Source organism: Pleurodeles waltl, chromosome 1_1 (assembly GCF_031143425.1).
Source record: "Pleurodeles waltl isolate 20211129_DDA chromosome 1_1, aPleWal1.hap1.20221129, whole genome shotgun sequence".
Taxonomy (NCBI): Eukaryota; Metazoa; Chordata; class Amphibia; order Caudata; family Salamandridae; genus Pleurodeles; species Pleurodeles waltl.
Genome location: NC_090436.1, coordinates 44033641 through 44056449, shown reverse-complemented (window position 1 = coordinate 44056449; position 22809 = coordinate 44033641). Strand labels below are relative to the sequence as shown.

General features: G+C 43.8%; 1 protein-coding gene across 1 annotated transcript in view; it reads left to right on the top strand.

Annotated features, from left to right (window-relative positions):
- Positions 1–997: 997 nt before the first annotated feature.
- Positions 998–22809, top strand: part of LOC138260229 (uncharacterized) — a 178667-nt gene continuing 156855 nt past the window's right edge. The window contains exons 1-2 of the mRNA XM_069208541.1: positions 998–1123; positions 8454–8582. Coding sequence (XP_069064642.1) covers positions 1111–1123; positions 8454–8582 — 142 coding nt within the window. The 5' untranslated portion in view covers positions 998–1110. The remainder of the gene's footprint in view (positions 1124–8453; positions 8583–22809) is intronic.

The window sequence follows — 22809 nt, the reverse complement described above, 5'->3', positions numbered from 1 at the left end:
CATGCAAAGGCTGAAGGAAAGGGGTGTTGGGGGCCCCATGGGCATTGCAGGGGCCCCTATGGACAGCCCTGTTGCTCATTTCACTACCCGAATTAAGAGCAGTGAAATGCGCGAAGGGTGCTGTCACACCCAACGCACCACAACATTGCAGCCGGCTCGATTACAATGGTGAGGTTTCCGATGGGTCAGCGGGTGGAAACGCTGTTTTTACCCGCTGACCCAGCAGAAAAAACTCCTACTAGGATCAGCAGCATACCACCAGCACTGGCGGTATGTTGGCTGCAGCGGCTTCGTCTGTCTTTTTCAAAAGTAGTCGTAATGAGGGCCTTTTCATGACTTGGTAAGCCTTGTTGGCATAGCATATTGTTTTCATTTTGGCACCCTATCTAAAACTGTTCCTGATCACAGCCAGGTGAAAGAAGCCCATGTCCCCAAGTCTTACACCATCAACAATTGAGTATTCCTTATCGACCACAGTGATATGGGAGCTTTCTAATTATTGTGAATAGTTACAGAAGGTGAAGCGATGATAATCCCCTTATCCAGAATCCATTTACAGGTTGTTGGGTCCTGATCAGATACATTAGTGTGCACCTGAATAGGCATTAAGAATCCGATGACATTAACAATGTGAGACTAATCTCGTTACAAGATAAAGTTAGCCATGATAAAAGAATGCATCCATGAGTGCATGAATACTTTGTGTATTGATAGATTACAAATTTGATGAAAAAAAAATGTCATCCTTTCTATTCTTTGTGATATATTAAATGTCCACATGAAAGGTGCTCAGAAATCCCCAGAGGGTGAGAATATGAGCCAGCTTCAACTTCAACGTGGCAGAAAAGAGGCTCTTCACATAGGCTGTTGGGATGAAGCTTTGAGCCAACAAAGATGTTTGTTAGGTTTGTTTTCCTTCAACAGAATATTGACTTTTTGTGCATGAACGCTAGTATAAATACAGGCTGCAATGAGCTTATCAGTAGTGGCTCCTGCCAAGCAGCTCTGTTGCATCTATTTGCCTGAACCTGCCTGCACCCACCTGCCTCTGCCTGCACCCTGCCACCCTAGCTACAGCAGAAGACTGGGAGCTGTGACTGAACCATCACCATGTCTAAACAAGGTATAAGGACATATCCTTGAGTCTTTTCTTGTAATTTCATGTTTCTACTCATTTAAGCCATTGCATGATCTTCCACTTTGAATCCTATCGTGTACTGTGATGTGTACTGGAATTAATTGTAATGCCGTCAAATCATATTAAATGTTGTCAGAAATGTTTCTTGCAACAATGATGAAAGTCAAAAAGTACCTTTTCTCCATACATTTTACAAAGTGTCTGCGATGTAAAGCCAAACCAGTGCGGGAAGCAACAGTGTAGTTGACACTAAGGACCACATGTAGCAAGTTCCGAATTTGCGATTCGGAAATTGCGAGTCGGTGCGACTCGCAATTTCCGAATCGCAATTTCGGATGCAGAACAGTGCGATTTGCTATGGGGTCGCAAAGACTCACCTCATTAATATTAATGAGGTGGGTCGCATTTTGCAACCCCATAGCGAGTCCCTGCACTCACAGGGATGGTGGCCTGCTGAAGTCAGCAGACCTCCATGTCTGTGACTGCTTTTTAATTAAAGCAGTTTTTTATTTTTATTTTGCAGCCCGTTTTCCTTAAAGGAAAACGAGTTGCAAAACAAAAAAAATAACGAAACCATTTGGTTTTGTTGTTTCAGAGTAGGACCACTGCCTTCTCTGAAAAAACCTTTTTGGCAACATTCACAAAGGGGAAGGGGTCCCAAGGAGCTATCTTTGCAATGGAAGATGTGCTACAATGGATTAAAATACAAAAGAACCCACAACCAGCTCTCACCAGGCTCCCTGCTCCTTTACATTTTTTTTTTTTAAAGTATTCATGAATTCAATACTCCACAATGTCCCTCTGGTCTTATTTCCCTCTTCTTTAAACATTTGAAAGTATCTGGTGTCCTACCATTTCTCCGCCATCAATAGTCACTGTCAGAACTCCATTTGAACTTTTTGACCCACTCCAGCCTAGAAATCTGAGATATCTGCTCTCTATGCCAAGAAGCAGAGAGCAAGTGATCTGCTGGACATATGGTGATTAGGCATCCTGAATTTTCTTGTGACAGGGCCTTTTTTACCAGCTGTCCAGGCAGATATTGACACATTTAGCTCAAGTCTTGTTTTTTAAGGAGGAACGACTAAAAACCAAGGGGCTTATTTACAAGCCCCTTGCGCCGCTGATACATCACTTTATATATGGGGTAAAAAATGGTGCAACAGAGGCGCAAGGGGCTAGTAAATAAGCCCCCAAGAGAGGCAGGTTTTTGTGTGCTCAATGTCAGGATGAGTTACCAGGTCTTATCAGAAGAAAATGTAATTAACATCCACGAGGTAGGGATTCAAAGTTTCTAATTTAAATTCACATGTACTGACCTTACGAAATTGATATTCCTAATGTATGCAACTCTTGTGAGTTTCACTATTCCAAGTGAGTCAGAAATAGAGGTAGCTTGTAGTTTGTGACCTATGAGTAATCACAGCCATTACAAGAGTCAGCAGGCCACAATGTCTGTGATTGATTTTTAATAAAGCAAAATGTTTTGTAAAAAGTAGCTTGTTTTCATTTATGGAAAACATGATGCATTTAAGAAGAGAAAATAAAGTTTCATGTTTGTTTTTTAAGAGTAGACAGTGGTCCCACTGCCTGTTCTTAAAATGTTTTTTTAAACATTCTCAAAGGGGAAGGAACGGGGACCCTTTCCCATTTCCAAATGGATTACCATGAGTTTTGAGTTGGTGGTAATGTGTGAATGTTTTGCAACCGTAATTCGTGGCAAAACATTGATACATCCCATTCTGATTCAGTAAATAGAAGGGATGCCCTAAGCACGCCCCTTCCAAATACCATATAACACTTTGGGACTAACACACACCAAAACGCATTTTTCCAGTCGCAAACGGCCCGATTCATAGAGGTGGGCAATTTGGGACTTGAAAATTGGTTGATACACCTAGCCCTATTTCCCTTACTGCCTCAACTGTGTTTCTATGTTTAAGAGCAGTGGCATTTAAGTCACTTTGTGTTCCTTGGCAGATGGTAAAGTGTAGTCTTTCTTCTATGTTTGCTAAATGTGCCTTTTTAATAAAATCTGGCCACACTAGCTGGACAGCAGAGCTGAGTTCTGTCTCTTGCCTATCTCTCTAGAACCAGAGAGGGAAGGGATGGGATAGGGTAGGTGGCATCACCCACCATTCCACCACACTCCTTAGGTACAAAGACTCAGAAAAGCAGGCAGGCCAAAAGTAGAATTTTCCATTCTGATATCACAGTTACCTTTTTCACTGCTGTACCTTCACTACTTTAATTAAGAGGAATTCCAAACTCTTCAACATGTGTGAAACCATATGCAAAATTCACTGGCACACTGTAATCAACAGGATTTTTTTTTTTACTTCCAGGTCCCAAGAGACACCAGAGGCAAGACTTAGCATCAGTATCACAATTTACGGTGTCACTTAGAACCCAGTGGTGCAAAACAACCCAGTTACTGATACCAGGGACGTAGCTACCAGTTGTGCAGAGGGTGCAGTGGTACTGGGGCCCAGAGTCATGGGGGTGCAATGAGTCCCGATAATTCTTGTACTTTAAAACCTCAACAGCAGTCTAAAGGGCCACTATTTTTCTTGAACCAGAGATCATGGCACTCTTTCTATACCACTGACTGACCACCCACTTATCTTTCAGCATGCCTTCTTTTACAAATTCCTTACGGGCAAAGGTTAAAGATAAATACTACCTGCTTCTATGACTCATTTAAAAGGTACTTATTTTATTGATCTCATAACAAATGGACATGCCTCCCTAGATGTATATATCAGGTTGGAGCTTACACTGAGGTTTTTGCAGAATCTATATAGGTTCATATGTCTTTTTCATTCCTTCTTGTCCCTCCTTTTTCCTCTTTTGTATCACTCTTATAAGGCCAGACTGGCTACAGGATGTTCCAACAATCCCTGAAACACTTCTCTCCTGGGTCGGTGTTTGCCTTGGGGGTTGTTTTTGCTTGTTCCTGCCCTCCCCTTTGGCGGCTGAGACTGCCTCTCATGAGATAACTACAGAAAAAAATACAAGCTGAAGCACAAGATCGCTTTCTATTCCATCTTATCCCTTCCTTTTCCTCTTTCTAAGATTGTCCAGGCATCCGTGCAGTGTGTGTGCATTTACCAACCAAGCTCTCAGAGTTCCATGTGAGCAGAGCTGGGCCTGGAAGCAGGTCTCATCAGAGCTCTTCATTGGAAGGATAGTCCAGTGTTTAGTTTGCAAAGGAATGAGTGCTGGTGCTGAAAGCTGTACTCAGAAGCCAGCAGCCAATGCAATTAAATGTCAGCATGCCGAATACTAAGGCTGTGTAATATTCAGTCCACTTCAGGCCTCTTTAATCCACTACAAGATACAGCTTTTCCCTTAAGCTCAGTTTTGCGGGTTCCTCCTTGCTCCATTCGTGATAGGTTTTCCATCTGATTCTCCCTATATTTTCCCTCCGTGTGTGGCTTTACCTCTCTTGCGCTCTGGAAATCTATGAGCAGGAAACGTAGGTGAGCAGGAAACGTAGGTGCTGGTACCCAAACAGGAGAGCCAATGGCCCCTACCGGCGACCAATGGCTCAAATTAAGCAACGAACAGCTTTATAAGACAGGGCCATCATCAAATGAGCAGGGTGACTGACAAGGCAGTGCCAAACCAGTCACTGCTCTAACAGTCATACTAAGCTTCTAACATCTGTTCACCTAAGTCCTCACAAATGTGACTGGGCTGTCAGTGCACAAAGGACACATCATCCAAGTATGTATTTTGGCTCCATGGGTGTTTTGCTTTTACTTATCTTATGACCGAGCTGACAAAACTTCTCTGGAATGCACTTCTTAGTTTAAAGAAGACATTTATTATTACTTCACCATGAGGTTCCTGAGAGAAGGGATTAGTAGGTTGGAGGCACACAAGTAAAAGTAGTCACAGCAACTTTGTTAGGAAAATATATCAAAGTGATTCTCAATTGCAATGTACACAGCAAATATATGGGATTATATCATAGCATAACTTCAAAGCAAAGAATAAAAGTAAAAATTCATCACCGTAGGGCCTATCATTGCTCTTCATCTTTCTTATGCCTGCAAGTTGATGACTCCTGTTCAACTGCGAGAAAGAGATCTTCCAACCATACGGGAGGTCAGGCAGCTGATGTCCGCTCCTGACTGAAGTATTGGAAAATTCCCCGTCGCTGCCGCCCAGGGACACCTCTTATAATGAAAAAGCCTGTTAACAGGTCCTTTCCTCCAATAGTCGAAACATGCTGGCACCGTAGAGCAGAGTTGGAAAAAAAACAAGCCATTGGAGGTTGACCAGATCTCCTAAAGCCCGTTGCTTCCCAAGGCTGGGTAGAGAGGAAAAAAGAAAATATATACTCTCTCTTATCACGCTAGGGTTGGGTGAGAACAAACTACAAAAAACACAGCTTGGTCTACCATGTAGAAAAACACAGCTCATCTGCAATGTCTCAACTGCAATGTCTAATGCCACGATAAAGCCAATAGGCAGCTAACCTAAATACAAAATGTAATGTCTAATGCCACGTTAAAGCCAATAGGCAGATAACCTGAATACAACATGTAATGCGCTACTGGTGAACTTTGAACCATTAATATGCGCAGTGGTGAAACACAAAGTCAGTGGTCAAACACAATTAATGGCATAACAATGGGGTAATTGGAGGTGTGAGGTAGCTTTTACTGCTGCCTTTTTTGATAGTGATGAATTGGATGGCAGTGTCTCATTTAACAAGCCTTCTCTCAGCCAAGTTTATTTTAACTGCACAACGCCAACAATATTTTAATTCTCATTCTTTTTTGGTGTTGTTATTTGTGGGTCTTACTAAAGGCAACTTTAGCTGCCTACCAAAATGTATTGCTAGCGCTACACACCACACACACAGTACAACATACCACATGCATTTGGCTAAACTCTTTCCTGCCATTGACTTGTTTGGAGAAGCAACTGGCTTGTTTGGAGAAGCCTACAACATTTTGCACATGTATATTGTTTCTTTCCGACAGCTTAAGTTAAAGTGGGTGATAGGGTAAAGTAGCGCTTTTATTTATTGTTATCTGGCTTTTATAATGTTCTTTAGTTCACATTTATTTTGTAAAATGCTTAGGGGCATATTTATGAGAAAGTGGCACATGGGTCCCATATTTACAATATGGAGCACCATGGCGGTCGTTACCACAACAGCATCAGAATTTTTGACGCTGTGGTGGTGCTTTGCTGCACTAGTGTCAAACATTTTGGCTAGTGCAGCAAAGCACAGGGAGGCCCATTGATTTTCATGGGTGTGTCATTTTAACATCTGCTTTGAGCAGGCATTAAAAATGATGGAAAAAATGGTGCAGTAAAATCTAGTAAATTTCACTGACCATTTTTTCAGGGGCCTCCCTGCGTGGGAACGCCCTCCTTCTATACATTATGCCTAGCGCAGGCATAATGTGACACAAGGGGTTGCAAAGTGGCGCAATGCATACATTGCTCTACTTTGTAAATCTTGTGCCGAGGAAAGGTCACCTTAGCACCGCCTTACTTTCATAAAAATTATTCTAGGGTGGCGCTAATGTGGCACAAGGGGCATGTAAATATGCTCCACAGTTTTTCATTTGCAAGCTGTAATATTTGTAATAGTACATCAATCTTACACTTTTATGTTATATTGTCAAAGGTTGTTTTGGATAAATAGTACATTAACAGCTAAAACAATGGTGGGCAAGTAACATTGCTCAGATTATACTAGTTGAGGTAAAAAGTTTTAAAATGAAATTATAGCAGCCGCAAGGTCAATAAAATGCACGTAAAAGTGCTAGTGCAGTTAGTGTTATTCAAGGCTCTCTATAGAGGTAAGTGCACTGAAAAGCATGGAAAATTATAAAGAGAATGTGGATGGCTGCCATATACAAAAGAAAAATGAAAAAAGATGACACTTCATTATACTGGTCTCTAAAGACTATTGCACTCATCATAATCTAATACTTAATGATATGCCTTTATGAAGGGTACAGTTTCAAGCATGAAAGAGACTCACAGGCCTTTAAAATGTTAAATCTTTTTGCTTCCTCAATATCCCTACTGTAAATAAATATTTACTCATAGTAATCACAGTGTAGCTCAACATATCTACCTTCAGTGCCCTTAGTGCTTTGTGGTGTATCCTAAAGCCCAGGTGGTTACATCAGATGGCTGATATTTTTTTAGTGGGTGGCTGGGACATTGGGCAAATGTCAGTAGAGTAGGGGGGCCTGCCTACATTCCATAACTATATAAAATAACCTCTTTCAAGTGTGTCATATCAAACTTTTAGGCTCAGGGACTTATCTAGTTGATGTTGTGGTATGTCTATGAAATCTCGAACATAAGGGCTGCCTTGTAAGTCAAGAACTGGGCTATCTTCCCAGAGTAGAGGTTCAATGGAGATTGTTATATTATATCGATTTGTAAAGCGCATTAACCACCAGAGATGGTATCCTGGCGCTGGGGCATGTGTCTAGTTTTGTGGTCCGCAAGTTGCTTATGAGAGGAGCCAGCTCCTTGTGAAACTCAAGAAGGGAAAGGGTGGCTCTGATGTATAGAGGGAGGTTGTTCCATATCTTGAGTGTGATGTAAGAGAACGAGCAACCTCCAGTTTTGATTTTGCATATGCGATGAAAGTGTGCAAATGAGAGTGAGGCAGAGCATAGGTGTCTAGTGGGTTGGTGAAAGAGTATGCGGCTGTTTAGGTATTCTGGTCCTGTGTGGTGTAGGGCTTTATGTATGTGTGTGAGCATTTTGAATTGGCTGTGCTGCTTCCATTGGGATGACTGCAGAGACAGCTTATCTATCTCCACCTCCATTCACCACAGTGGCACAGCAGGGACATGGCAGAGGTCTTTCCTAAAGGTGGAGTGAGCTACAGTGCTCAGGCAGGGTCCTAAAGATCTGACTTGGTGTAAACATTACCCCTTAGGGCCTTTCAGGAGGCAGGTCACAGCTCCAAAGCTCTGTATCAGTCCTCTGTCCTAGGTCAGCAGGGATTACAGCACACAATCTGCTCACCCCACAGATAATGAGTCACACTTTTGGAAGCAAAAAACAATTCTGTCACTCCTAGGAAGCAGACAACTTTGTGAGAGGCAAAAGTGCTATCTGTAGGATATCCATCATTAAGTGCGTGGGACCCCCACTCCATTAATATTGACTATCTCAGTAGCCCCCACTCCTCCTGTCCCCCTGTGTAAAGTGTTTGTCACAGAATAACAGCTGACTAAGAGTAAAGGCAATGACTGAGCATGCTGCTGAACTAAATGTATGTCAGTGGATACATGCAATGACCCATGTGTCCTTGTTTCAGGCAAAGCTTCAGCAGAAGTTTTCCTCCCTTGGGTTTATCGCAGTGTGATACCCGTGGGTGGGACACCAGCAAGTGCAAATGGGAAAAGTACCTCTGCTGCCGAGTCGCAACGCATCTCCACCAACGAAGGTAAGTGTTGCAGAGCTCTCTCAGACTTCTATTTGGTGATTTTGGGCCATGTACTAGGTTCCTGTCTATGAAATGTGTGGTATACTGTGACTACCACTCTTCAGTTTCCTACCCTTCCTTCTACTCCTCACTCAAATGTACCACAAATGCTCACTTGCAACTCTAGCCACCACCCCCTTGGTTCCTATAAGCCATTTCTTATTCCCCAGCTCCTTTGGTCTTCCCCAGTTCCTTTTCCCTCATTGCTCCTTTCCACTCATCACTCCCAGGAACATTATGCCTGTCTCCACCACATTCTTTCCTCGGCCTTCCCACTCCTCCTTTCATCCACATCACCCTGCTGCTTTTTGTCTGTCTCTCCCTGGTTCTTTTCACCCACCTCCCCCAGCTCCATTGCCCTCCTTACCTGTAGCTCCTATGCTTTTTTCAACCTTCTCATTTTCACCCAACTGCTTTCCACATTTGTCCACAACTGCCCTTTTTCTGTTGCATTCTGTGAAATATAGTAAAATTGTTCTTTAGAAATGAAACATCTGTTATTGCACTATTTTTACCAAAAAAAAGTGCAGTCTTTGTGAGTAAACAGCGCTATAAACAGAGTGAAGGACAGTAAGGCCCAGATTTAGGAGGGTCTAGTGCAATTCCAATACCACATTAGTGTCATTTTTTTTTCTCACTAATGTGGCGTTTGAAGGCTAAAAATGTATGCAAGGGGGGCGTTCGGGCACTAGGGTGGCTGAAGAAATGGTGCAAATAAATCTAAAATATTTCTTTGCATCATTTTTTTTCCAAGAAGTTTAATGCCTGTTCAAACTAGGCATTACATTTGAAGCTCCCATTGGTTTCAATGGGCCTCTGGGTGCTTTGCAGGATTATTGTCAACAGTTAGTCCTGCAAAGCTCTGAACTAGTGTACAAAATTATGATGCTACTTCCCTAGCTACCACCATGGTGCATCGTAGTTTAAATATGGCGCCAGATTATGGTCCTGCAGGTCCAACTACAAGGAGACTGGAACCACCACCAGGATCATGGATCCCCACCTGTTGGCAGGGGGCAAAGTTGTGGTCAGCCATGTTGATCACAACTTCAATTTCCATAGGGTTGCACCACCATGGAAAGGCTGGTGGATAGCCAGTGCTGGGGGCCCCAGGGGGCCCCCTTTCCAGCTTTGTAGACAGTGCGCATTCCGAGAGTGCTGATGTGCACTGGCTCCATAAAGGAGCCAAGGCCAATGCTGCTTTTCTACGAGACTGACGGCAGAGACATTGTAATCTAACGTTTCCGTTGGTCAGCTCGGAGGAAACATAATAATACTTCAAATGGTGAGGTTGCCGCCTTGACAGCAGCCTCACCCCACCTTATTGATAGTCTCTGCAGTGATTCCGCTGAGATCGTAATCGACCCCTAAGTCTTAATGTTTTTTTTCCAATTTCTATTAAGCCAATTACAAATTAATATTTTGTGAAGCATGAATCTTCACTTTCAGTTTCTCCCATTTAAACAATTTATTGCTGACCAAATAATGTAATGTTTTCAACATTGCAGGTCTTCATCAGAACAGAGATACAGAAAGCAACCTCCTGAATTGCCCCCTCTATGTCCTGATGAAGACCCCACAAATTATTTGATAGGTGGAAATGTTGATGAATCATTTTATTGAATGCAAAATACTATTGCATTCACTTGTACTACAATTATTGAGTCCCAGTGTTGAACACTGGATATTGTTTGGTCAACAGTGTGTTTGTGAATATTGTATGTAACCTTTCCTCCAGAGAACATTGATTTCACCTTTACACCAGTCACTTTCACTGTGCCTTCTTTAGGAACACCTATTGTCTATATTGACTGGTTTTCTACCTTAGATTTTTTCTACCTTTGACAGGAAGTAAAAACTCTCACAAATCATCTACAAGATGCGAAACACATTTTATGTTTATGCTTTAGAAATTTAAGTGCACAAAAATCTCCTGAGAGAACCATTGTTGTTATTAAAATATAATTTTTAACCAGGTTCATAGGGATACCAAATGGTCCCATAGATCTTTATGGATATTTTGCAAAGCTGATAAGGGTAGGTCATTGTCTGACATAGATTCACACTGAAAAAAACAAAGATTACAGGAATGCCATAGTTAGGTTGTCATTTTGCCCACACAAAACCATAGAAATTGTATTTATATTTGTACTAGTGTTAAGATGTTAAGAAACTATACCTAATGGCCTTAAGTTACTTAATGGCATGAGTTATAGTTTCTTCAGATAAGTATAACTATAAGTATAACCACTTTTACAAAAGTAAAAGGCATAGATCACTTTAGCTAAGCCTGTAAAGGCAGGGAAAAGTAGTTTGATTACTTTATATATTTTTAAAATATTTACAGAGTACCCCTTTACTACGTAGAAAGTACTGCAATACTTAACAAAAACGAAATATGTAAAACAATTCAAAAACACTCTTCTAAATTATATTTAAAGGAGAAATATAGTGTAGTACAGTGTTTTTAATTGTTTATACATTTATGTTTGCATATTTTTATTTTTTATTTTTTTAAGTACACTGTATTGCACTATATTTCCCCTTAAACCCATAACACAGACAAAGTGTGGTCTAAACAATTTTTTGCCCTATACATTTTATAATGGTGATATATTGTTTAACCAACACTTAGGGCCTGATTAAGAGTTTGGCAGAGGGGGTTACTCTGTCACAAGCATGATGGATATCCTGCCCGTCGTATTATGATTCCATTATATCCTATTGGAATTGTAATACGGTGGACAGGTTATCTGTGATGTTTGTGACAAAGTAACCCATCTGCTAAACTCTAAGGACCTGATTATGACACTGACGGTTCCACCACGGGACCACCAATGCAGCGGGAAGGATGTTACCATCATACGGACGGTGCCCCCACATGTATTACAATGTTCCCACCTGGCTCAAGGGAGCCAAGGCCAATACCTCAGCATTACAGCATCCTCAGAATGCTTGAAGTGCACATTCCGTGGGTGTTGGGTAGGGGGGCATGGGCCGTGGGCATGGGCAGTGCCGAGGCACCCCTGTAGCCCCTGACACTGACTTTCTGACAGCCTTTCCATAGCGGGGTCACTGCCATGGAAAGGCTGGTGGAAAGCTGAGCTGTAATCATCACAACTGCACTGAGTTCAGTGCTGCCATGGCTGAAACCTACTAAGACCGCCATCTACCCATCGGGAACCACATTCCTGATGGTGACAGCAGTCTTCTAGCTGGTCCGCCGACCAGGGTTGTAATGTGGCAGTCGGATCACCTGGAGTGCAGCAGTCTGTCCATCACCGTGAGTCTGACTTGTAATGAGGCCCTGAATCAGGTCCTTAGTCTGTATTCTGGGTTTAAGGGAGAAGTACAGTGAACTACAGTGTTTTTACATTTTTGTCTCATTTATTATTTTATTAACTTCTGTAAATAACACTGTATTTCTGATTTTTTTTTAAATACCTAAAGTAATAAAACATCTTTTATCTACCTGTACACACTTATATAAACTGATTCATCACCTCCTATACACTTATAAAACAGTAGGGTACTATATTCAATCATTACCCAATCAAATAGTGTTCTGTCATCGACATGTTATGCATACCTTTCTACATAGCAAACAATTGTAAACTTAAACAAAATTGTACATTTCTTTTTGTGAACAAGGCCGTATAACGTTAAAACTACTGAAGCAATTGAGATCTACTACCAAAAAGGACCCTTTCCACACTTGTATCTATATTTCTGCCTAATTTCATCTAAATCCTTTCAGCCATTTACCTGCTATGTCTGTTTAAACAATGCAAAACACATCTCCACTCTATGACACATCACTACACTGTGTAACAGTGCACTCCACTCTATGACATTCCATGCCACACCACTCTATGACATGCCAATCCACTATATGATATGAAACTCTAGACTACCACATGCTACTCCACTTGATGACACATCATTCCATTCTAGGACACTATACAACATTCCACTCAGTGACATGCCATTCCACCCTACCATACACCTCTCCACTCTATGTCATGCCACTCCACTCTATGACTTCCCATTACATTCTGCTCCACCGCACTGTATGACCCTCTACTCTACGACACTGTACCACACGCCACTCTATGACATACCACTTAACTTTACTGTATGACATGCACTGTACTCAACGACTCCACTCTATAAAACTCTATGCCAGTCCACTGTACAATATGCCACTCCACTCAATCACATGCCATTCTATTCAATCACAGGCCACTCTACTCAATGACATCCTACTTCACTCTACGTTCACTACCTCACTGCACTGTATGACCCTCTACTCTACCACACTGTACCACATGCCACTCTGACATACCACTCCACTTTACTGTATGACATGCACTGTACTCAACGTCTCCACTCTATAACACTCTATGCCACTCCACTCTACAATATGCCACTCTACCCAATAACATGCCATTCTATTCAATCACAGGCCACTCTACTCAATGACATCCTACTTCACTCTATGTCACTTCAATATATGTCACTCTGCTCTCAGCTACTGTAGGCAACACCACTCTACTCTACTGTTTGATAGACCACTACACTGTATACCTCTCTACAATACTCCTCTCCAATGTATGTAACTGTACTCCACTGTGGAACACTCTGTGACATGCCACTTTAGTCTACAGCACACCAGTTCACTCTATGAAATGCCACTCTATTGTATGACAAGCCACTCCACTCATTCCACGCTATGACACTCTACACTACTCAACTCTATGACACGCCACCCCACCCTATGACATCCCACTCCACTGTGCTGCACCCCACTTCACTCTAATACACACAACATGCCATTCCACTCTAAGCAATTTCCCTCTACACTATTCAACTATATGCCACTCCACTCTATGGCATTCTACTCTATGACACTCCGCTCAATGTCACTCAACTGCCAGAAATGGGTCCAAGGTGCTATCTACACCAGCACCCCTCTCGCATATGCTGACATCATTGGCCCATAGACCTGGCCTCTCCAGCATGCCCTTAATTTGCACAACTCTACTGTTGTCATGTGCTTCTCCTACAAAAACACCACATAAGCATGGCGCCACTTCAGATGGAAATGGATGCCCCACACATTTCAAGTCACCAGGCTACATTGTGATTTATACATTTCTAGGGGTGCAGCCAAGGAACATCTGTGTAGCAAGCATGCCCTGTTCTCTCTCTGACCAGGACATTGCCTTTCCCTTTCTTCCTAGAAGTGCATACTTGTGATGGTGACTGTGTTGACATGACTAATGTACAGGTATATCTCCAGCCACAAATTAACCATTGAAGCCCCACTCCCTATCCCATCCCTCCAGTCCGGTCCCCCTGTGGTGCTCAGACAACTGAAAACCAATAACTATATTAAAAGAGTGCATGCCAAAACTAAACTAAGAGGTCCAATACGGTAAGTTGGGGTGCATGATAGGCAAAGCTCTCTGGCATCCATCTTCTTGGCACATCGCAGTGTACTGGGCAGCCACCCTCTAGCTCCCTACCACCCCGTCTGGCCCCCAGGCACGCAGCAAGTCAATCTAGTCAATTGCTTCACCAGTCTCACAGACCAGGGTCCCTCTGATCAGGTCATTACCAAATGTGGTATCAGCTTCGAACCAATGCTGCCCACCTAAGGAGACTCTGAAGTGTAGTTAGTGTCAGATTGTGTAAGGGACATGCAGTCTGACTGTAGGGCTCCGCCACCACCTGTGCCCGCTCCTTGGCCGCCTGGTTGGTGGTAGGATGAAGTCTAGGCCTCCTGGAACGATGGCAGTGTAATTTCTGAACCAGTCATTCCGTCTTTTGTTGGTCCACTGTAGTCAATACTGGCCTATCATTGGGGTGAAGGCATGTCCACTCATCCTCCGGATACAAGATTAACTGAGTATCTTCCCTATTGCTGACCCTGAGGAAAAAGGAAGGGATATTTCAAACCCAGGCTTCATAGCTGCTGTTTTACCACGATCTGCACCTCCGCTGTAAAGTCCGGGAAAAGCAGTAATCGGGGTACCCTCAAATGAACAGGGGCCCTTTGTCCTGAAAAGTTGGAGTATCCGATCCCAGTGTCTAAAGTTCAGGAAACATGCAATTACTGAGGGCTCATGAGCTGGTATGAAGTTTGTTCTTTCAACAGAGAAATACTTTGGGACTTTGTTGAATAGTACAATTGTCACCTGCCAGTGTTTGAGGACTAGTTCCACTTCTTGGGCCCTCTGAGTGCTCCAGAAAACCCTAGAAAGCAGGTGTTGGATGTTGTTCTGATGTGAGTGCCCCTCTGCATCCTCCCCCTTCCATTGTAGGGTGGCAATATCAGAGTGCATCCTTTGCATCTGAAGATTGTAGTTCCTGTACTCTGAGGCGCAGCAAGTTTAGAGTCGATTCTGTGTCTTCCACCCTGTCCACCAGTTTTCAGTGGTCGATGTGAAGCAGGCCAACACTCATTGATACTGCGGCAATCTTGGGCTCCTGAGTGTTCTTACTGTCCAGGATAGCCTATAGCATCTACTTGAATCTATTTGAATGTCTGAGCAGAGTAGCCTCTGGGTGTTCTAAAGTGCCAGTCTTCTCTCAGCATCCCCCTATCTCGGAGCAGGGGTGCATCTTCGGGCTGGGAGTTGTTTAGATTACACCTTTTTCATGGTTAGGGGTACAAGGCGCCATTGCACTGCTGTAGTTAGAGGCTTGAGGCCCCACTCAGGCACCAATCTCTCCCCAGAGCTTGGGTCCTCGCCCACCCCAGTCAACAATGCCTTCATCAGTCACAGGTGTCTCCCTTTGGGAAACAAGCCCCTAGCATGGGGAGCCTCCAAGTCCAGCATCCTATGAATGTTGCTTCTGCCATCAGGTTCAGGCATGGGATATGGTGTTGCAGGGTCTTTCTGGCTATTTCTGCTGTGCTCGGGTGCCAGCGCATGGAGGCATATGATGAGAAGAGTGTGCTCAAATCACGGCATCAAGCATCACCATCAACCCACATTGAGCCACTGCCACTACTCCTCAGCTCCTCGCTGACTGGCCTTAGATGCCTTGGATACCTGTATCCTCTGACTGTTCCACAGGTCTGAAACAACTGGTATAGTGGCCCAGCCCAACAATAGTGCCCATGCAGGCCACACACTCAACCAGTCCCCACCAATCACGGGCTCCAGGCAGAGTCCAACCACGTGCTGATGCCTACTGCAGTGTTCGTTCTCCCCAGGAGGGCACAACATTCTGGAGTACAGTTTCCCTATGCACCCATACAGCCTTCATTGAGACCCCAGTACATGCTAGAGTATCCGACGCGTATTCAGCTCTACAGAACTTGGTCCCTAGTCCTGGGGTCGGCCACCGAAGGCTCCAGTCTCTTTGATCAGTTGGAATTCTCAGTCATGCAGGGGCCTTGGGGCAGCTTCACTCTTTGCCATTTCCCCTCCAGGCAGCACTGAGTGTAGCTCCAACCAGCTATAATGTATAATGGATCATGAAGAACAGGAGTGAGGGGGAAGAGGCACAAACACAGACAACAGAGTTCGGGAGGAGTGTGCAACCCAGCGTCGAAAGGGGTTGGGTATGGGGCCTAATTGCAGGAGGAAATATTTACATGGCAATAAGATTTTACTTTAAAACCCTTGAAATTCACTGAAAAAAACAAAGGTTGACATGACATTATAGTTAAGGTATATGGTCATTGTTAGAAATGGGGTTTTTGGTTGGCAGTCAGGTTGCCCTCTGTCCAAGAACCCTCACTCTAGTCAGGGTAAGTCACACACAATCCAAAATCAGCCTGTGCTCACCCTCCGGTAGCTTGGCACGAGCAGTCAGGCTTAACTTAGAAGGCAATGTGTAAAGCATTTGTGCAATAAATCATACAACACCATAGTATAACACCACAAAAATACACCACACAGTGTTTAGAAAAATATAGAATATTTATCTGGGTAATTGTAGGTCAAAACGATCAAAGTTGCAATACGAATTTGTAAAGATATCACTGAAAAGTGATATTAAGTGTCTTTAAGTCTTTAAAAAGCAATAAAGTGTCTTTCAAGCACAGAGTACCTGGTTTCTGGTGGGAAATCTCCTCAGAGGGCCACAGGAGAAGAGATGCGTGGAAAAAGGGGTGTGTGCGTCGATTTCTCCTCAGCACACACAGACTTGCGTCGTTCTTTTCCACGCGGGGAAGTCGGGCGTCGTTTTCCGGCGCGCAGACAGTCTCTTTTTGTGGATCGCGGGGATTACCAGATGTCCCGGGTCTGTGCGTGGATTCTCCTGCTTATTTTCCGGCTGCGCGTCGTTCTGCGGGGCTGCGCGGCGAAGTTTCGATCTCACGGTAGGCGTCGCGTCGATTTCTCCTTGGAAGTCAGGCGGCGTTGTCCTTGCGAGGCCGTGCGCCGAAATTTTGGTCTCACGGCAGGCGTCGCGTCGATTTCTCCTTGGAAGTCGGGCGGCGTTGTCCTTGCGAGGCCGTGCGTGAAAGTTTTGCACTCACGGTAGGCGTCGCGTCGATTTCTCCTGGAAAGTCGGGCGGCTTTGTCCTTGCGAGGTTGTGCGTCGAAGTCTCGATCGTCCCGAGGGCGTCGCGTCGATCAGCGTCGGTGTGCGGCGTTTTTCTCGCCGCGAAACAAGCTGTGCGTCGAAATTTTCGGCGCACGGAGCGTCCAAGTGAAAGGAAGAAGTCTTTTTGGTCCTGAGACTTCAAGGAACAGGAGGCAAGCTCTATCCAAGCCCTTGGAGAGCACTTTCACAGCCAGACAAGAGTTCAGCAAGGCAGCAGGGCAACAGCAAGACAGCAGTCCTTTGTAGAAAGCAGACAGGTGAGTCCTTTGAGCAGCCAGGCAGTTCTTCTTGGCAGGATGTAGTTTCTGGTTCAGGTTTCTTCTCCAGCAAGTGTCTGATGAGGTAGGGCAGAGGCCCTGTTTTATACTAAGTTGTGCCTTTGAAGTGGGGGTGACTTCAAAGAGTGTCTAAGAAATGCACCAAGCCCCCTTTCAGTTCAATTCTGTCTGCCAGAGTCCCAGTAGGGGGTGTGGCAGTCCTTTGTGTGAGGGCAGGCCCTCCGCCCTCCCAGCCCAGGAAGACCCATTCAAAATGCAGATGTATGCAAGTGAGGCTGAGTACCCTGTGTTTGGGGTGTGTCTGAGTGAATGCACAAGGAGCTGTCAACTAAACCTAGCCAGACGTGGATTGAAGGGCACAACAAGTTTTTAGTGCAAAGAAATGCTCACTTTCTAAAAGTGGCATTTCTAGAATAGTAATATTAAATCCGACTTCACCAGTCAGCAGGATTTTATATTACCATTCTGGCCATACTAAATATGACCTTCCTGCTCCTTTCAGATCAGCAGCTGCCACTTCAACAGTGTATGAGGGCAGCCCCAATGTTAGCCTATGAAGGGAGCAGGCCTCACAGTAGTGTAAAAACGAATTTAGGAATTTTACACTACCAGGACATATAACTACACAGGTACATGTCCTGCCTTTTACCTACACAGCACCCTGCTCTAGGGGTTACCTAGGGCACACATTAGGGATGACTTATATGTAGAAAAAGGGGAGTTCTAGGCTTGGCAAGTACTTTTAAATGCCAAGTCGAAGTGGCAGTGAAACTGCACACACAGGCCTTGCAATGGCAGGCCTGAGACAAGGTTAAGGGGCTACTGAGGTGGGTGGCACAACCAGTGCTGCAGGCCCACTAGTAGCATTTAATCTACATGCCCTAGGCACATGTAGTGCACTCTACTAGGGACTTACAGGTAAATTAAATAGTCAATCATGGATAAACCAATCAATAGTACAATTTACACAGAGAGCATATGCACTTTAGCACTGGTTAGCAGTGGTAAAGTGCTCAGAGGTCAAAAGCCAACAACAACAGGTCAGAAAAAATAGGAGGAAGGAGGCAAAAAGTTTGGGGATGCCCCTGTCAAAAAGCCAGGTCCAACAGTCATGTTTTAAACACCAAAACACTGATAAAAAAGCACAGACCAGTTATAGTTTCTGCGACAAGTACACAGACTGTGAATAGAGCCCACTTCCCCCAGATATGGAAGAGCAATCAGTTGAGCAAGCCATACTATGCAAAATAAGTGCTGAGTGTGCAGACTGTGCATAGGGCCCACTCTCTTCATAGATCCAAGCCCTAGTAGGTGAGAAAGTCCACTATTATGCACAGGCTGTGTTCAATGCTCAGACTGAGAGCCGTATTCACAAAGATAAACTTAGACCTGAAGTCCAAGGACCCAGTTCACAAAGGTAAATTAAGACCAGAAGTTTAACCTCAGACCTGAAGTTTAACTTTAGACCTGAAGTTGAAATTCAGACCAGAAGTCTAACTTGTCAATATTTGTTGGGTCATCAGGAGCAGTACCCTCAAAAGGCCCAACTTCCAGCACCTCCAACACTGAAACTGTTCAGCATAGGATCAAAGTGGCCAGACAAGGGGAAGGGAATTAGTGAGAGTACTGCAGGGAGGGAGACCTGGAACAGAGGATTCAATGCAGCCAGGACGGACTTTGCAATCTCTGCAGGAGTGTCAATATCCACACTCGGGGTGTGGTGTGGCCGCATATATATGCACAGCAACCAAAAAATGGCAGCCATGACATGGATCGTCCATGTGACCACATGAGCACTGCAACTGAGAAAGAACATTAGGGAAAATTAAAGTGTGGTGTATGGTGCTATCCCAATACTTATGGCACAAAATGCGTGGCTTGCCATGGCAAACTACAGCATTCTGCATTTTTACTTCTATGCCATATTGCATACAAAATAAGTCTCAGTTTGATGTGCATTATTTGTGTTCTACTATATCCGCACAGTAATCCATTAGTGTACTATAAAATCAATACAGTATTCCATTAGTGTACTGTTTTGTCTGCTCAGTATTGCCAAAAATCAATTCACACTTCCAAAGCAAACTACTATGTGCTTCAACAAGCATTGGTTCTTCCAACTGGTTAGCTCATGCTCAGTTTGTGGGGCCATGATGGCTGGACCGTGACAGTCCTCCCCATCAAATATAGTGCTACTCAGTCTTAGGAAGGGACTTTGGGGTGCAGTTTGTGGGATTTACTAAGCAATGCTATATGGCATTACTGGGTTTCCTGGAATCTTCTTCTGGCCATAACCTTTCCAGGATACCAAGTTTCATATCATGCCTTTCTGTCTTTGACTTTCAAGAATCTTTCGTACCTCATATTCTGTATGATCCTCAATGATTGTGGGTGGTGGTTGAGGTTGTACCTTTGAATTAGCAGGCTTTAATAGTGAGGTATGAAACACAGGTTAGACGGACATTGTCTTTGGTAGTTTCAGTTTGAAAGCTACCGGATTGATGCTTTTAATTACTTTGAAGGGGCCAATAAATCATGGGTGAAAATTTCAGTGATGTTTGAACCTTAGGTTTTTTGATGGATAACCGGACTCAATTGACCCAATTGATAAACGGGGCCTGCTATTCGTTTTCTATCTGTGCACGTTTTATGCATGGCTTTCACCTTGCTCACATTGATACCTAACTGTTATGAGTTTCACCATATTTTGGAATGTTGATGTTAGTTGTGGAATGTCCTTTTCAATTTGTGGTGTTAACAAAGACAAAAACCGTGGGTGGAAGCCATGGTTGGCCCAAAATGGTAACATGTTGGTTGAGGCATGACTGAGATTATTGTATGCAGATTGTGCTTTCCATAGGAGATCTACCCATGAACCCAAGCTCTATCCAAGCACTTAGAAAGCACTTCTTCAGCTCTTCAGCAAAGCCAGAGAGCAGCAAGGCAGCAGGGCAACAGCAAGGCAGCAGTCCTTCTCAGAAAGCAGTCAGGTGAGTCCTTTGAGCAGCCAGGCAGTTGTTCTTGGCAGGTGACAGGTTCTAGTTCAGGGATTCTTCACCAGACTTTTCTTGTCCAGAAGTGTATGGGAGGTAGAAATCAACCTCAGAAGTGTCTGAGTTGGTAGGGGCAGAGGCCCTGTTTAAATACCCACATGTGCCTTTGAAGTGGGAAAGACTTCAAAGAGTGGCTTAGAAGTGCACAAGGTCCCCTTTAAGTTCCATCCTGTCTGACAGGGTCCCAGTAGGGGGTGTTGCAGTCCTTTGTGTGAGGGCAGACTGTTCTCCTTTGACATGTAAGTGTCCGGCCCTCCACCCCCCCAGCCCAGAAATACCCATTAAATATGCAGATGTATGCAAGTGTGGCTGAGCATCTTGTGTTTGGGGTTGTCTGAGTGAATGCGCAAGGGAGCTGTCAAATAAACCTAGCTAGATGTGGATTGGAAGGCACAGAAGGATTTAAGTGTACAGAAATGCTCACTTTCTAAAAGTAGCATTTTTAAAATAGTAATATAAAAATCCAACTTCGCCATTAAGCAGGATTGTGTATCACCATTCTGGCCATACTAAATATGACATGGCTACTCCTTTCAGATCAGGATCTACCACTCAAACAGTATATGAGGGTAGCCCTAATGCTATTCTATGAAAGGAGCAGGCCTCACAGCAGTGTAAAACGAATGTAGGCGTTTTACACTACCAAGACATATAGAACACTTGTTTATGTCCTGCCTTTGACCTACATAGCACCCTGTCCTATGGGCTACCCAGGGCCTACTTTAGGGTTTACATATATATGGAAAAAGGGGAGTTTAAGGCTTGGCAAGTACTTTTAAATGTGAAGTCGAAATGGCAATGAAACTGCACACACATGCACTGCAATGGCAGGCCTGAGACATGGTTAGCGGGCTACTTATATTGGTGACCCAACCAGTGCTGCAGCCCACTAGTAGCATTTAATTTAAAGGCCCTGGGCACATGTAGTGCACTTGACTAGGGACTTACAGGTAAATTAAATAAGTCAATTGGGTATGAGCCAATGTCACCATGTTTTAAGGAGAGAGCATATGCACTTTAGCACTGATTAGCAGTGGTACAGTGCGTAGAGTCCCAAAGCCAGCAAAAATGAGGTCAGAAAAAGAGAAGGAGGAAGGCAAAAAGTGTGGGGGTGACCCTGCAGAAAGGCCATTTCCAACAATGTAAATAACTTATTGCAGGAAATAGATGAAAAAGTCAATGTTACAGCCCCTATTGGAATCCTGCAATATAGTAAAAAAGAAATAAAAAGTATTTACAGGGATAAAATAGAGGCAGTTACAGAAAGATGTGAAGAAATAAAACCGACCATAGCACCGGTCATCACATTATGGGCTTCTAGGGTACTTGATTAATTTGTGCAACACACAAGATAGATTTTTTTATCTAATGATCGTCTTAGGACTCTGACCTTGTTTTTGCTGACAGTCGAATTAACTGATGTGCATGATGAAGATTATAATTATTTATCTGGTCTATGCAGTTTTGGATATTATTTGTGTATGGATTATGTATAATCCGAATAAAGATATTTTGATTGATTGAAATAGATTGTGGGTTAAACCCTAGAGGCAAGTGTAATTGTTTATTTTAAAAGTTGGTGCACCATTTAGAAATCACAAAAGTTGGGGTTGGAAGAAGTACTTTGTCTTAAAGAAGTTAAAAAAAGGAGAGCACCTGATGTGGGTTCCAGAGATATGTTTGAAAGTAGATTGTGCCTTAAAGCCAAAGCATTTTTTTAATTCTATAAGAAAAGCAAAACATTATCTAAAAGTGGCTATCCAAGCAGGATCCCATGTTAAATAGTTTTAATACAGTGTGATTCACAAATTGAATGCACTGTACGTGTTTTTTCCAGAACTTCATCACAGATGTTAAGGTATTTAACGGCGGTGGTGTCTGATGATGGGCGGAGGGGCTGTGCCCCCAAGCTTTACACGCCCTATGGGTGGTAACTGCAAAAATAAATGACCATCCAAATTGCCTTTGCCTGTCTATACAGTAATGACGCCCCTCGAATCGGACGTCAGGCAGTGAGGCAGTTTTTCTTGGGCACATGCACTAGTGAAGGGTGTGAAATTTCAGCAGTCTAGGGGCTGACATGGGGCCAGCCCAGGCCTTCAGTACTTGGGGACCGACCAGTAATGACACTTTGCAGCTTCATGTTTTGACAGCAGCCTCAGGAGTGTACAGTATCAGCCCTGTACTCCTGTGGCTGTCTGTCAATTCCAAGCTACCTCCCACCAATCCCTCCCTTTCCCATGTCGTCACAGGGTGACGAGTTGGCTAAGGCAGTGGTTGCTGATGTCACAG